The sequence below is a fragment of the Ictidomys tridecemlineatus genome, chromosome 7 (assembly GCF_052094955.1).
Source record: "Ictidomys tridecemlineatus isolate mIctTri1 chromosome 7, mIctTri1.hap1, whole genome shotgun sequence".
NCBI classification, from domain to species: domain Eukaryota; kingdom Metazoa; phylum Chordata; class Mammalia; order Rodentia; family Sciuridae; genus Ictidomys; species Ictidomys tridecemlineatus.
Window position 1 is genome coordinate 161,782,645 of NC_135483.1, and position 15,730 is coordinate 161,798,374.

General features: G+C 38.4%; 1 protein-coding gene across 9 annotated transcripts in view; it reads right to left on the minus strand.

The window, feature by feature from the left end:
* Positions 1–15,730, minus strand: part of Ankrd44 (ankyrin repeat domain 44) — a 287,618-nt gene that overhangs the window by 125,258 nt on the left and 146,630 nt on the right. For 7 of the 9 annotated variants that reach the window (XM_021725747.3, XM_021725746.3, XM_021725745.3 and 4 more), the window contains exon 4: positions 8,791–8,861. In XM_021725747.3, coding sequence (XP_021581422.1) covers positions 8,791–8,861 — 71 coding nt within the window. Of the gene's footprint in view, positions 1–8,790; positions 8,862–9,472; positions 9,544–9,906; positions 9,941–15,730 lie in introns of those variants that run through there. The other 2 variants (XM_078017783.1, XM_078017784.1) reach the window with 2 other exon arrangements.

Consider the following 15,730-nt stretch of genomic DNA (forward strand, 5'->3'; position numbering starts at 1 on the left):
GAACAGATCCATGCAAAGAACCCAAGAATTAAAGATAATATTAGTAATTTGCAAACTTTAACAATGTAGACGGTACAGAACCCAAGCTTCTTACTCCTATGGAAAGTTTTCTTTCACTGACAATTATAAGGTAAAAACAATGACAAATTTAATCAGATCTGACAAGAATTTGGCCAAAATAGAGAAAAATCATTAGGAGACTATTATCTAAATAGTTAAGTAGGACTATGTATGATAAATGAAAAGTCTCACCTCAAGGATATGGTGCCTTGACATATTAGCTAGTTCATACATATAATTTATAAATAAATGAGATATGTGTTTTGAGGATGCATACCAAAAGTTTTGCAGACATACAACCCAAGAGTTTGGAGATAACCATCTCAAAGCAATACTCCAAAAGTGGTATAGTATCCTTTTCACATATTCCCAGCAAAATAGCAATACACACTGTCACTTGAATATCTTTGACTGCATTATTATTTTACTGTACTTATAGAGATTCATTCTTTGTGTTGAATATTATGTAAATTTGGGATAGACTAACAAAACATACAGGATCATTTCAAAAATTTATACTATTTGGAGATAAAACCAAAGTATTCATGAGAAATTTGCATTTTAAGGGTTACAAAATGTGATTACTTTTAAAGTAATTTAGAGTGAGTGAGTGTGACATTGTCTAGGAAAAGTCCTACTTTTAAATGAAAGCTTATGAATAATTTGCAATTCACACAAAGCAACATGCTAAGCAAAGATAGCATATATTAGCATACCGGTTATAGTTTCCATAGAAGTACATGCTTTTAAAGTTTGTGGGGGAAAAGTCTTTATTCTTAAGTAGTCAATACCTGCAAAAATATTGTTTAAATATTTTACTCAGATAAATTTGGTCTGTTTTGCATACAGTTTTATTGGGACACAGACTTGTTTATTTGCTCACATACGATTATTTGTACCACAATCCTGACTGACCTCTGGGCTGCATGTCAACAATCAGTAAAGGAAAAGGTTTAAGTTCATCATCAGAGGGAGAAGAATGGAAAAAGAGAAGGGGCCGGATCTCTAATCTGCGTGTCACCATCAAAGCCCCAAATCCTCGCTTGCTTCTGGCCCTTGACAGAAAAAGTTTGCCAAACCCTTGGTCTAGCCTCTTGTATGACTTATTGCAAATTGAAAATAACGGATTGAAATTAAATTTTATTATATATCAGGAAAATATTGTTTGAAGCCAAATTACCTCCTAAGGAAGGCAGGTGCTGTTGAAAGAGCCAGTGGGCGCTGTGTTGAGCGAGGCCCTTGTTGTGCAGTAAGGGTCAATGGGGAATTTGAGAAGAGGGTGCACAGAGCTGTGTGGCGCTGCATGAGGGACAGCATCTGGAGTGCTGCAAGAAGAAAGAAGTGAGGACAGAAAGCAAGGGGAGGATGTGGGCCCAGCACACCCGAGGTGCACATCAGTGACCTGAGAGGGAAGAGGGGACGGCTGACAAATAAACCAAGCTAATACAAGAGGAGCGGGCTTGTGGAACCAGAGAGTCAGCAGCTGAAATCTCTGAAAATTCTTTTAAACCACTGGGAGAATGTTAGAGTTTGCACAAGATAAGGTGACGAGCTCCTAGACAATCATATCTATTTAGGAGGCACCACGATCCTGACATCTGGGCTGCACGGCAACAATCAGTAAAGGAAAAGGTTCAAGTTCATTATCAGAGGGGGAAGAATGGAAAAAGAGAAGGGGCGGGATCTCTAATCTGTATTGTGGGAACTTCAGGCAATTCCCGTGTGAGTAGGCATTTCACCACATTTGCCTTTCATACCAAGCCCTTCACACAGCTCAAGGATACCTAGAAGAGCCAAAACTTTTATTTCTCTACTTTTGTAAACTGTTTCAACTTTAATATTCTCCATTTTTATTTCTATATCTGTTTATGTATGAGTTGCATAGTTTTCATCTACCTAATAAGAATTCCATTGAAAAAATACTTAGCATTGTAAAGGGAGACTTTTACTTAATTTCCCCAAATCTAGTTTTTAAGTGAAAATATAGCCTTTTCAATGATTATAGAACTAGATTCACAGACACATAAAAAATTAGAAATGGAGAAGGTATGTGGCCATCTGGGCTGATCCCTTCATTCAGAGGCAGCTTCATTTTACAGGCAGGATGACTACCTGTATATTTTATACATGTACATGTACTATCTTCATTTTAAAGGCAGGGTGACGACCTGTCAGCCTGGCTGACTTGGCTCTCAAGCATGTTCTGCTAGGCCAGAACTTACTCAATGGACAGTCTTGGCCAAGTATCCTGGCATAAATACATTCAAATGTTTGTTTTCCATAGTTATTTACACTTTTAAGATCTGAAATTTTAGTCTACCAAAGTGGCTTAATACATTTAATAGGATTTTAATATAATAGTTGAGTGACACCAAAGTTGTGATTAAAAAAGTCAACTTCTGCTTTAAGAAGTGCATTTCTCTTTCAAAAAATTGAATCTTGGAAGTTCTTTAACTTGGTTTTACAAGGGAATAGTGTTATGGATATTTAGGAAATTAAAACTCTTTTAAATCAAAGGAGTCTCTCTTCTATGGTATCACACATGGGCCAAAAATTAATATCCAGGAATTTTCTCTAACAGAAATTATAAAGAAAATGAAAAAAAAAAAAAACCCTAACATGGTAGAAGGTAAGTTGAATACTTTCTGAATCAAGAAAAGATACTTCAGCTGTGGCTTTTCCAATGATATCTGGTGCAGCACTAGTTTTTTTTTTATTATTTCTGTTATTTCAAATGCATCAAGAGTCAATACTTTTATAAAATACATAGAAAGCAATGAGTAGAATAATAATATGAAAAAATACAGACACAAAAATTATTAACTTGATTGTTTTGTAATTAAATTTAACAAGAACAAAATTATTACATTGCTCTAAAAGTTTCTGAATGTTTACTCTTAACGCAACACGTAAGACAAAAGCTGTGGGCACCAGTGTGTAGGCCACACTGCAAATAGTGCTTCTTTAAAGACTTTGAATCTTTTTTAACAAGTGAATGCCAGTGAGCAAAAGGCACTTGTCCTGAATGGAGGTGTTAGCACTGCTAATGTTGAGTCTTAGGACTACAGGTGTTGTTTGACACCCACAGCAAGCTGCCTTATACTAGCAAACTGCAGGAATCTTAGAGGGAGGAACACTCATGAATGTCATGTGGGACGAAACTGGAGATGGCATTAGAAGTCACTTGATTTCCATTTTTTACAGGTTCCAACCTCAAAACAAAAAGTAGACACATGCATTGTGGCACATGGAGAAGAAATAGACACACATTTTAAAAACTCTCACCCTCCATATTGTTTTTTTACTCTCAGATGTGCATTACATTTATGTTGGTCATATTTCTCATGGAAAAGTCATGGCTATGATTATACATAGTTCTTGCAGGCATAAACAATGTCAAATTTTATAAATTATAAGTTGCTTAGATCAGAGGCTGATCTAAATACAGACAACTTTCTGTATTCTCCACAAAGCTTGGCAGGTACCTTACACATATATTATATATTTTAAAAAAATGGATGAAATAAATTCATTGCTGTAGTCATCAGAAAACTCTGTACATACTAATCTGCAAGTATTAACAGGACTGACATCTCCAAGACTGTACTCAAGTCTTTAAAGTCCTGTACTATATACTGTAGTCACTGGGGGCTTTTATCCCTATTGATTATAGCAATTTCATATTCTGTAGGAATTATATAAATTGGTACCTAATTTATTCAATTAATAGGCTTGTTCTTCTAGAAGTATCCATCATCACTCTACACTCCTCCTTTATTATTATAATTATTATAATTATTATTAGAGTACAATTATTCTAAGAACTAGTAGCACAAAGGCAGTTACTGGAGACTTGGAGACGTGGGAGAATTCTAAGGGCACTATTCATGAAGAATTGACTCTCAACATTAGTAAAGGCAGACACCAAAGTATTCCCAGTCTTCAGTTTCAGGCCTCAAAGTGTGGTATGTAGAACAGAGGCATCAGATTCTTTAAGGTACAGATTTAGGGCCCAATCATAGCCTCCATCAGGACCATCACAGAGGAACTCCCAGAACAGGGTCTTTCAACAAGCACCCCTGATGGATTAAACGCACACTAAATAGGAGTACACTTCTACATTCTAGTTAATATGTCCAAGTCGAATATATTCTAGATGTAGATACCTTTTTAAAACCATAAAATGATTTGAAGAAAGCAATCACATTCTAATCTTCCATATAATATTTCCAATTCTCCAGTCTATTAGCATTTTGTTCATAGTAATGACAATGTTTTTAAAGGAAAGAATGAAATATAAGTTTTAAAACATTAAGCTATACTAAAATGTTTATAATGCTGCAACTCTGGAAAAGATCTTTATTATATTTGAAATTTTTGACTGCACAAAAGCCAAAAATAGATGCATTTTTTTTTGGTTGGAACAGTATTCAGAGGATGCTTATATGATGTGAGGGAAGCAGTAAGACATGGTGGTTAAATTATAGAAATCATATGGAGGTTCATCAAAAGACTAGGCACGGACCCACCATATGATCCAGCTGTACCACTTCCCAGTATTTATCCAAAAGCATGAATGTCATCAAACTGCAATGATATATGCATACCCATGTTCATAGCAGCATAATTCACAATAGTCAAACTATGGAACCAGCCCAGATGTCTGTGAGTGGATAAATGGATTTAAAAGTGTGGCAGAAATACACAATGGGGTTTTCTTTAATCATAAAGAAAAATGAAATTATATCATTTGCAGGGAAATGGATGGAACTCAAGAACATTATATTGAGCAAAATAAGCCAGACTCAGAAAGTCAAGGGTAATATGTTTTCTCTCACATGTGGAAGATAGAGAGGAAAAAGGAAGAGAAAGGTGGGGTGGTATCTCATGAAATTCAAAGGGAGAATAGTACAGTAGAGGAAAAGGACCAGGGGGATGCAGTGGGGGAAGAAAAGGGGAGCTACTGGGAAATTATATTATTATATTTTATGCATGCACAAATATATATCAACAAATCCCACCATTATTAATTACAATGCCTCAAAAAAATATGGGGTGGAGGAAAGAGAACTGCTTGGTTAAGCAAGCAGGTTCTCTGGTCACTCTCCTCTGCTTGCTGGCTGTGACAACTTAGGCTCTTTCCTTAACTTCTCTGAGATGGTATTTCCTAATTAGCATTACCAAGAGTAATACCTCAAAGGGTGGTTCAGAGGTTAAAATGGAATGATGCATAGAAAGTCCTTACACGCTGTCTAGCACATAGCAAATGCTTAATAAATGCTTTCAGTGACAACACTTACATGGACACAATGTCCCCAAGCCTACGCACCAAAAATAGGACACAACTATTTTTAACTTTTCTAACCAAAAGATAATCTCTATCATAGGGAAGTGAAACATTCTGCAAGTCTCCTCTTTGCTACTCCTAGCTTTTTACAGAAAGGGTACATGTGAAAGGCCTGCTGCATTCACATGTAGGCCACGGTGGGCTTGGCTGCCAGCCCCAAGCATGGTGTCCTCAGAGGCCACACTTTGTACATCCTGAAGGTCCCCACATGGCAGTTAACAGTGCCTTCCTCCCAGTGGGCCTCAACAAACATGTGTTAAGTTTCCCTAAGCATGTGTTAGACTCTCTGGGTTTGTAGACATATTATTCCTTTCCCTACAGCTGCTTTTATCCAGGAAAAAAAAAAAAAAGCAAAGAAGCAATAAGAATAAGCTAAGCTGGAGAAACAATATAAAAGAGCTCACATGAATACTTCAGAATATTCTCTCTGGCAGCCCCAAATCTTGCTCATCTATGTTAAGCTAGTCATTACAAAATAGGGTTCCCTAATATTTTGGTTATAGGCTCTTCGTTTCTTCACAGTTTGGGGAAGGTTCAGAGAAAAAGGAAGATGGAGCCAGTGGAACCCTTTGGGAGAAGATGAGACTGCTCCAAATTGTCTCCAAATTGTTTACAACCTGGGAAACCCAGATATGCCAGACATGGGAAGCAAAGAGGCTTTGGAGGTGGTGTAACATTTAGAAGCTTTTCAATGAAGAAACGGCTTCCAATACCTACCCATGCAAGTCATCTCAGTGCTTGTCAATCTGAGCCATAGGCAGATGTGCCAGCTCTCATGCTGAAACCAGATGTCCCCTTTAGCAAGTGCTGACAGCCAAATGACAAAATACCAATCCAAACCTTCTCTGTCCTTTCCCCTCATGCCTACTGCATTTCACTCAATTATCAGTTATTGAGTGAGGCATAAAATAATGACAAGAGGACCAAATTTAAAAGAAGAAGGGAGTCTAAACTAGAACTTCACAGCAGTGATGAGCTTGGAGTTCAGCTGTTCACTGCATAATCAACTCGACGAACAGTTACAGAAACTCCAGTTTTCATAAGAAACTCTTCAACGAGCATAACCTATATTATTGTGAAGACATTTTCTTCTATGACCTTGTATATGATCATGACAATTCAGGGTTTATCTGTATTCAGTTCCTTCCTGTCAAGAGATACCTGCAAGGGATTCCCCCCACCCTTGCCCAAGACAAAACTGCAGAAGGAGCTGGTTACTTGGATAAGCAATTGATGCCTTAGACTTGCAAGTCAATCTAACTTTGGGTTGACTGGGTTCAAACACACTAAACATTTGTGAAGAAAGCAGGTTGATGGTTGACCAAAAATGGATGCTTTGAGGATTGAACTTTTACAGCTTGTTGAGCTAATAAAGGTAGAGACTTGCTGAATGTTTCACTTCCCTATGGTAGAGATTATGGGAAGGTCACATGGTACTGAAACCATCTGATTTGGGGTTTTTGTTTGTTTGTTTGTTTTGGTACTGGGGATTGAACTCTGGGACACTCAACCACTGAGCCACATTCCCAGCCCTATTTTGTATTTTATTTAGAGACAGGGTCTCACTGAGTTGCTTAGTGCCTCACTTTTGCTGGGGCAGGCTTTCAACTTGCGATCCTCCTGCCTCAGCCTCCCAAGCTTCTGGGATTACAGGCGTGAGCCACCGTGCCCGGCCTGAAACCATCTATTTTTTATCCTTCTCTCCCACATGCTTCCTAAGAGTGGGATCATGGATCTCATTTTCTATGTTGCTCCATCATTCTCTTTGTCGCTAAATCAATCTTTTTGAGAGAGAATAAGTCTTGAGTCCTTCTCTCATTCTCTCTCTCACTATCTGTATCTCTATCTGTTTCTCTATCTGTATTCCCCCCCACCCCCCACCCGAAGACACTTAAAAGAAATTCACCAAAGATCAAGTGGCCTTACTATTGAGGCCAGGAAATACTCCCCTAAGAAGGAACTGTCCTCCTGAAGCTGGTTCTACCAACACCAACAGCCCCACTACACTATTTTCTCAGATAAAACAGAAAGGCAATGTGGGACCATAAGAAGGTTCTGAATTCCCCAGCATCTGAACAAGGTAATTTAGGATTATTACCTACCTCATTCCATGTGGGCTGATCAGAAAGCAAATACAACCAACCTCTCTTTAAAAACTATGCAAACCACATAGCATAGCAAGGAAGATTATGAACGTGAAACTGTCGCCTACCAGGCATGTTTTGAAATTTCCCAACAGGTGCCAAAGAGGAAAAGCTGACATGGATGCCAGCCATAGACACCTGCTACTTCAGCGTATTCATCGCCCTGCTCCTAGGTGTATCTGGAACATTTCATTCCCCAGTACTGGAGGAGGACCTTCACTTGGCAAACTTGCCCACAAAGGCTGGTTTGATGCCCAGTGCCTCTGAGGTGAGAATCCTATGTCCCTGGGTGGTAGGCACCTGGCCAGGCTGCCAGGCTGACATTCTCTAGCACTCCCTGCAGAACCCCAGAGTGGTCTTCTCTTTCCATCCTTTATTCTCCCCCTGAACCAGCTGATATACTTGCCATGTTTTCCACAATCATTCTTCCTGTCTCTAGATCCACATAAAAAAAAATGAAAACCTGTTAGCCACCTTCACCTGGATTTCCAGCATTCAACAATAAATTATTTCTTGGGTCTCAGTGTCATTCTATTTCTAGAATGCACCAGGCTTGGACTACATCTAGATATAAAACACAGATCCCCGTCCTCATGGAACATACATGCCAGTGACATGTTTGCCTGACTCAGTGACCTGAAAAGAACCAACTAACTGCTGTGATCATTCTCTACGGCTCAGAGAACACCAGGCTTTCTGCCCTCTGGCCCAGCCCCCACTATCAAACTTGCTTTCCCCTACACTCTGTACTCCAGTTACATCCACCTGAGCCACCAGTCAGTCATTCACTCACTCCTCCTTTCCTCTGGCATGTTTACCCACCTAGCTCAGCCCTCCCGCCTTCTCCTGGACTGCCAAGCCCTGCTCATCCTTTAAGAACCAGCTCCATGGACATCTTCTTGAAAGGCTTCCTGTACTCAAGCAAGCCATCAGTCACTTCCTCCTCCGATTCAATTCGGATATTGTACTGATCTGTTTCCTGTTTTGCTTCCACCTCCAGACTGAGAGCTCACTGAAGTCAAGGTTCATGCTGTGCAGCTTGGACCACCCCAAGCAATTTCCCTTGTACATGACTGACATGCAGAAGGTGCTCAAGTAAACATCAATTCATTTTTGGTAACCCTCTTTCATTTAGAGTCAAAAGCTTTTTGCTCACCACTGAGGATCCCTAATTCAGCGGAAAGAATTCTTCTTTTCCTAGAGGTAGTAGATATTAGATTAAATAAGGTAGTCACTCACTTCACTTCTGGAAGCAACAGCCCGGTGCAGCGGAGTCAGCCACATGTTGTCCTTGGCATTCACACGAGCTCCTGGAACCAAACGGCACAAGTTAGAGGAATAATGGAGTCAAAGAACCTTCTGCCAGTGTTACTCAAATGCTCTCTCTTGCTCCTATTTGCCTGATATAACCACCAGATTTTCTTTCTTTTTTTTTTTTTTTTTGGTATCCATCATGTCCTGACAATATTTTGTCTGGGATGAGAGGACCTGTAAAAATGTTTTATCTAAAAATTCCAATGTTTTCTCTAGAACTAGCCAAATATTTTGATAGGAAAATGCCAGCTTCCACAAAGCTTTTGCACAGACACAACATGGAGCCTATGTAGTTTGCTCACAGCCCCTTCCTGCTATGGAGTGGGCAGAGAGGCTCAAGCATGAGGTGGAACCAGCTCACACTCAGATACTCCTCACACCCAATAAATTTTATGAAGCCATGTCATCATCATGGAGCAGAGGCTCCCCCTGAATGGATTCAGGGGAAGCAGGATATGCTCTTCTTCCAGGAGACTCTCACAGTTCAGCAAGCCCTCCAAGTCTATGTCTGAACAGCAAAAATACCCACAACAAACTTCCTTTTTTGTGGTTCGGGGTTTTGATCAGTCTTTTGGTCAGAGATGAAACGTTCTATTAAAGAGCTTACAGAAGGGGAGGACGAGAAAACTATGCAAAATGTCTCCGTAGATGCAACAAGAAGAGCCCATTTTAGCTGTAGGATAGCAAACAAAGAAGCTCAGGAGGTCAAAGAGTGGAGGCATGAACCAAAAAAACTACACAGTAAGGCAGGGGAGGGGAAGAAAAGAAGGACAAGAGCCGAGAAAGTAAGTCAAGTAGAAACAGAGGTTGAGTAATCTCCTCGAGGTCATTGCCAGCTGGCAGCTGAAAAACAGAACTTTAAAAAGGCAGCAAGAGACTTTCATGGGTAAAAGTAAGCTTGACGTTAAGTTTAAGGCATGAACCAAAGGAAATAACAAATCATAGAACTCACACTGTCTTAACTGAAGAACAAATACCATTAACAGCAATTAACTACAGAAAACAAGAACACAATGTCTAAAGCAAAGAGAGAGAAAATACCTCTCCTTCCAGCCTCCATTCTGATTTCATTGGTTTGAGATGGCATCAAGCACAAATATTTTTAAAATGCTCCCTAGGATCCAAGATTATTGTAACATCCTGTCAAGGTTAAGAGCCACTGATGAATTGTTGCTTAGTATATATCAAGGTTAAAAATCATTTGAAAGCTAATCTCATTAGTACCAGCTTGCCTAAAAGGTTTCAACCTCCCTCACTTTTTCCCTCCAGTAAAATCATTGTGGGTGGGCAAAGGCTGCACGCATCTCTGGCCCCAGTAGCAGGATGCTCTGAGCTAAATGCTCTGGGGTAAAGTGAACGTGGTGTTGGAAGATCCATGGTCAGAAGACCCAGATTCAAGTTCTGATTCTAACGCCTACTGGCCCCAGTGATTTAGAGGCCCTAATCTGTAAATGAGTCTACCAATAACAATAATACTAACACTTCTCTATTCATTGCATTGGGTACCTGGGAGAATCAGATGAATATGAAGATGCTTTGTAAATTGCAAAACACTAAATATATATATATATATATATATATATATATATGCAGTTCTTATTTCCAAATCACCTCTAATGCTCATCTACCTCTAGATCTACAACTCAGACTTTCACAGGGGGTAAAAAGTATGGCCATTGCCCTACCAAAATGAGAAGCCCTACACAGAGATTTAAGAACACAGAGAATCATCACCTAGAACTTGTACAAGCAAGTATCATTTTAAGAGAAAGAGAGACTCAAGTGTCAGAGGATGCTAAAGAAAAGAAAACCCAGATATTGTTAAAACAGAAAAAATGGTGGATCTTAAAATCAAAGTCTCACTACTTAAAACAAATTTTATGGGGAGGGGAAAGGAGGGATGATGAACTGAAATTGATTCCTGTGCATGTATGAGTTTGTCAGGATGAACCCAAATGCTATGCATAACTATAAAGCTCTAATTTAAAATTTTTAAATATAATTTTTAAAAATTTAGATTTTTTAATTAAGAACACAAACAACAATGAGTGTTAGCAAGGATGTGGGGGGGGAAAGTACACTCATACATTGCTGGTGGGACTGCAAATTGGTGCAACCAATCTGGAAAGCAGTACGGAGATTCCTTAGAAAACTTGATGTGGAACCACCATTTGACCCAGCTATCCCACTCCTCAGTCTATACTCAAAGGACTTAAAATCAGCATACTATAGTAACACAGCCATATCAATGTTTATAGCAGCTAAATTCACAATAGTTAAACTGTGGAACCAACTTGGATGTTCTTCAGTAGATGAATGAATTAAAAAACTGTGGTATATATACACAATGGAATATTACTCAGCATTAAAAGAGAATAAAATTATGGCATTTGCAGGTAAGTGGCTGGAGTTGAAGAAAATCATGCTAAGTGAAATAAGCCAATCCCCCCAAAAGCAAAGGCCAAATGTTCTCTCTTGATAAATGAATGCTGATCTATAATGGGGTGGGGGAGTGGATGGGGAAAATGGAGGAACTTTGATTGGGCAAAGGGGAGGGAGGTAAGGGGAGGAGGCATGGCAGCAGGAAAGATGGTGGAATGAGATGGACATCATTACCCTAGGTACATGTATGACTGCACATATGGTGTGATGCTACATTTTGTACAACCAGAAGAATGAAAAGTTGTGCTACAATTATGTACAATGAATCAAAATGCTTTCTGCTGTCATATATACCTAATTTAAATAAATAAGTAAATAAATTTTTTAAAATTCAGATTTTCTCTTCTGAGTTCCAACAGAGTGCCAGATTATTGTTACTAAGCCTACCTTTCTGGTTTAGAAACAAACATAATTAGAAAGGGAGAGAGGGAGGGAGGGAGGGAGGGAGGGAAGGAAGGAAGGAAGGAAGGAAGGAAGGAAGGAAGGAAGGAAGGAAGGAAGGAAGGAAGGAAGGAAGGAAGGAAGGAAGGAAAGGGGAAAGAAAAAAGAAAGAAAACAACATTTATCCTTACAGGTTCTGGTATTTCCTCTTCCAAACTTCTAGAAGTTAGTCAACCCTTCTAAAACTACCCACCTTTTTGTTATGTCTTTTCTTGGGTCATAAAAATGTCTAACCATATTGTGTTCAAGTTGTGTATCTCTCTTGTGAGCCAAATGCACATTTGTTACTTATTTTTAGGCTGTTTCTTTGGTACCCATGTCACAACAAACACCATTCAGATTTCATGCAGTCTTGGAGGACTGGCTTCAAGTCCATTATTCATAGTCTCCATAGACTCTAAAGGAGTAAATTTTGTTTTTTGTTTTCTTTTTTTTTTTTTTGTAAATTCAAAAGCTAATGCAAGAAGAAACCCAATTGGCAAGACACATATGGAAAGATACTTTTTCAAAATTCACCAGAGAGAAGCAAATGAAAGCAGCATTAACATACCATTTCATATCCAACAAATTGGTACAAGATAAATATAACAATGCCTAGAAGTAACAAGGATATAGAGTAACAGAAGACTCAGCATAAAACCAGTAGCAGGGTGAATTGGTATAAGCTCCTTTGGGGGAATGACGAGGTGGCATCACCTAGTAAAATGTATGTTGAGCATATCCCCTCCCACCTGGAAATTCCACCCCAATCATATCCTTACACATGTAAGAATGTTCACTGCAGCATGATTACACAATAAGAAGTTGTAATTCTAAATGTTGATCAAGGGGAAAATGCATAAGTACATTGTGGTGATTTGTACAATGGAATCCTACATGGTCATGGAAATGAACGGCCTGAAGTTCTGTATATCCACAGATGTACTTGTTACACTGAACAAATGAATTGAGTTGCAGAACAAAACCTTGTGGCATAATTCCAGTTATATAAGGTGTTTAGATTTACAAAAACAATTCTATATGTTGTTTATGGGTACACAGATATGAAATAAAAGCTAAAATATGGTTGAGAGAACAGATGCAAATTCTGGACAATGGTTGCATCTAGGGAGGAAGAGTGGGAAAAGGGATGAAGTTAGGGTGACCAGATGGCTATAACTGGGCCTTCAATGTTTTAAATGTCCTTTTTAGAAAAGACACAATGCAAATATGACAAAATGTTAAGATTTACTAAAGCTTGGTAGAAAGTATGTGGATATTCATTATATCATTCTCCATACCTTTCTACATGCTTTAAATATTTTCTAACAAAGTATTTTTTAAAGAAAGCTAGGACATTTGAGGTTTTGTGTTTACTAAAAATGGGAGGGGTGATAAAACTCAGTTGCATTTTCTTAGATTATTTTTGTTCTGGGTTAGCAGCCCTTTACAGAAAACAACACTCTCCACCCTTTCCATATAAAGTGGCCCAGCCATACAGTATACACTGCCAAGATTTTCCTAAGGCTTGCTCCAGGTGAGGAAAAAGCAAGTGCTGCCTCTGGATCTGAAGATGACCTTGGGTATATGGGTCTGATTTGAAAGGAAAATTTCAAATTTTAATGATATGTTACCTGTTGGTCTTATGTTACCTTTTTCTCATGTTCTTCTCCCTCCACAATCATTATAGCTCATCCCAGCTGTTGCACAGTAAGGCAGGATGAGCATACCGAGAAGGAGACCACTGTAACCCTTCCTCCCCAGGGTGGGAGAGCTCCAGAATCTGGGGAACCTTTTGCAATCTCAGTGCCATTTGATTATCACTATATTGTGAAGCTAAGCATCTCACTCCAGAAGCTCCCTCAACAGCCAGACGACCAGACACCAAAGGCAGCAAGGCACATGCCCTACAAGTATTTTATACTCAGACTGAGTATTTTATACTCAGACTTTTGCCACTGCAAGTCTGAATCTTACCTTCCATCTCTTTCTTCTTCCCCCACCCTTTCTTTTTCCTTCCCTCTTTCTCCTCTCCCTTCCTTCCTTCTCCTCCTTTTCCTGTTCCTCCTCCACTTCCTCCTCTCCTCCACTCCCCCCCACCCCTCTCTCTCCCTCTCTCTCTCCCATACAACCCATTTCTGACTTTTGATGTGTGTGTTTGGTGACTCTATAACATCTTCCTAAAGGAAATAACTATAGACGAATGTCAAGACTAATCTTCAAGGGTATTTTATTAAAGGTTGGTCACAAAAGTGAAATACTGAAAACAATTTTGGTATTAAACAAAGAAGAGTTAGTTTAAAAGTCTAGCCATAGAATGTACCTATGGTGGTTTGGAGGAGTGCTCTATAACGTAAGACATGATTAGAAACTATTGTTGATGTGATAAAAGTAAGTATTAAAATATCACAGATAGAACAAACCTATATTTTGTAAAAACACTAAACAGTCTATAAGGATTTAACCCAAAAGTCCTGAGATAATTGCCTGGCACGGGGCACATGATATATATATAAAATATTTGGTAACTATTTGTTATATTTGATAACAATTATGGGAGAAGAGTCAGGGACTAAGGAACAGCTATAAGCATAGGACAGACCTAAATGAATAGTTGGCATTTGAAGGATACTTTCTGATTAAAAGAGACACCCAGCAATGTCTCTTCAACAGGACTGATGTTTTGAAACTAGGAAAATTTACCTATCACAATGACAATGTGATGACCTATATTTGAATTCACATTTCGATTATATGAATAATACATGAATTTTTTTTAACGAATCATTACAAATATAGGTAAAATCCTCTCGAGTATGACCCCCCAGTGCTGAACACCCCCTCCTCCCTGAGGTTAACCACTGCTCTGAGTTCAATATGTTAAGTTTCCAGTTGCTTTTATGTCTTCAGACACAAATATGTGTATCCACAGAAAATTCTGAGAATGAAGCTGGGTGGTCAGTACAATAGTTTTTGAATATTTAAAATGTTACATGATGATTTTTAAAAATATGTCACAATATGTATTTTTCATATAAATTGTATTATATTGCACTAACACTCTGAATTTTCTTGTTCCACTTAACTAGAGCCTTTTTATATTTATTCAGGTTGACACTTATGGAATCAGTTAATTCCTTTTAACTGCAACGTGTATTACAATGTAAACATGCCATGTATTTTTAGACAATTCCTTTGCTGATGGTACCTTAATTATTTCTAATACTCCATTATCTAAGCGATGCTTAAATAAAAAACGTCCATAAAATTACTTCTGCAAATGTGCAAGTATTTGTCTAGGAAAGATCATTTAAAATGGACTTATGTGTCATAGGTGGTGCACATTTCTGGTTTTAATAGGTATTCTCAACTTTCCAATGTGTGCCCATCGAGGCACTCACAATGTATAAGATGACTCAGTTTCCCACGTTTTCATCTACACTTGATATTGATTCGTTGATTCACTCAAGTGAATCGGAATCGATAATACTGTAGTATGCACTTGAAAATTTGTTAAGAGGGTAGATAGATCTCATAATGTGATACCACCCACAAACAAATAAAAATAAAACAAAGGAACACAAGGAGACTTCTGGGAGATGGTAGATACATCCATTGTTTTGATCAGAGCCAATGATTTCATGAACGTACTCTTAAAATATGTATAGTTAACTGTAGATCAATATTTCAATAATGCTGTTTTTAAATTAAATGAATATTGCAAATCTGATAGGAAGGAAATGGTGTCCCCCTTTACGGTTTTTGTGTTTAATAAGGTTGGGCATCTTCTAGTATGTTGGTCTACTGCCCACTTGTAATTTGCTTTCTGAGAATTACTTGTTCATATTTTTGCCCATTTTTCTATTGTTTAAGACATATTTATACACTGGCATTGTTACTACAATTATTATTATCTATGTGTTCTAAAACATTGTAGCTTTATACAGATCCAAATGTAGCTTTCAATATGAAAATTCTTTCAAGGAGAAAAATGACCCCAAGC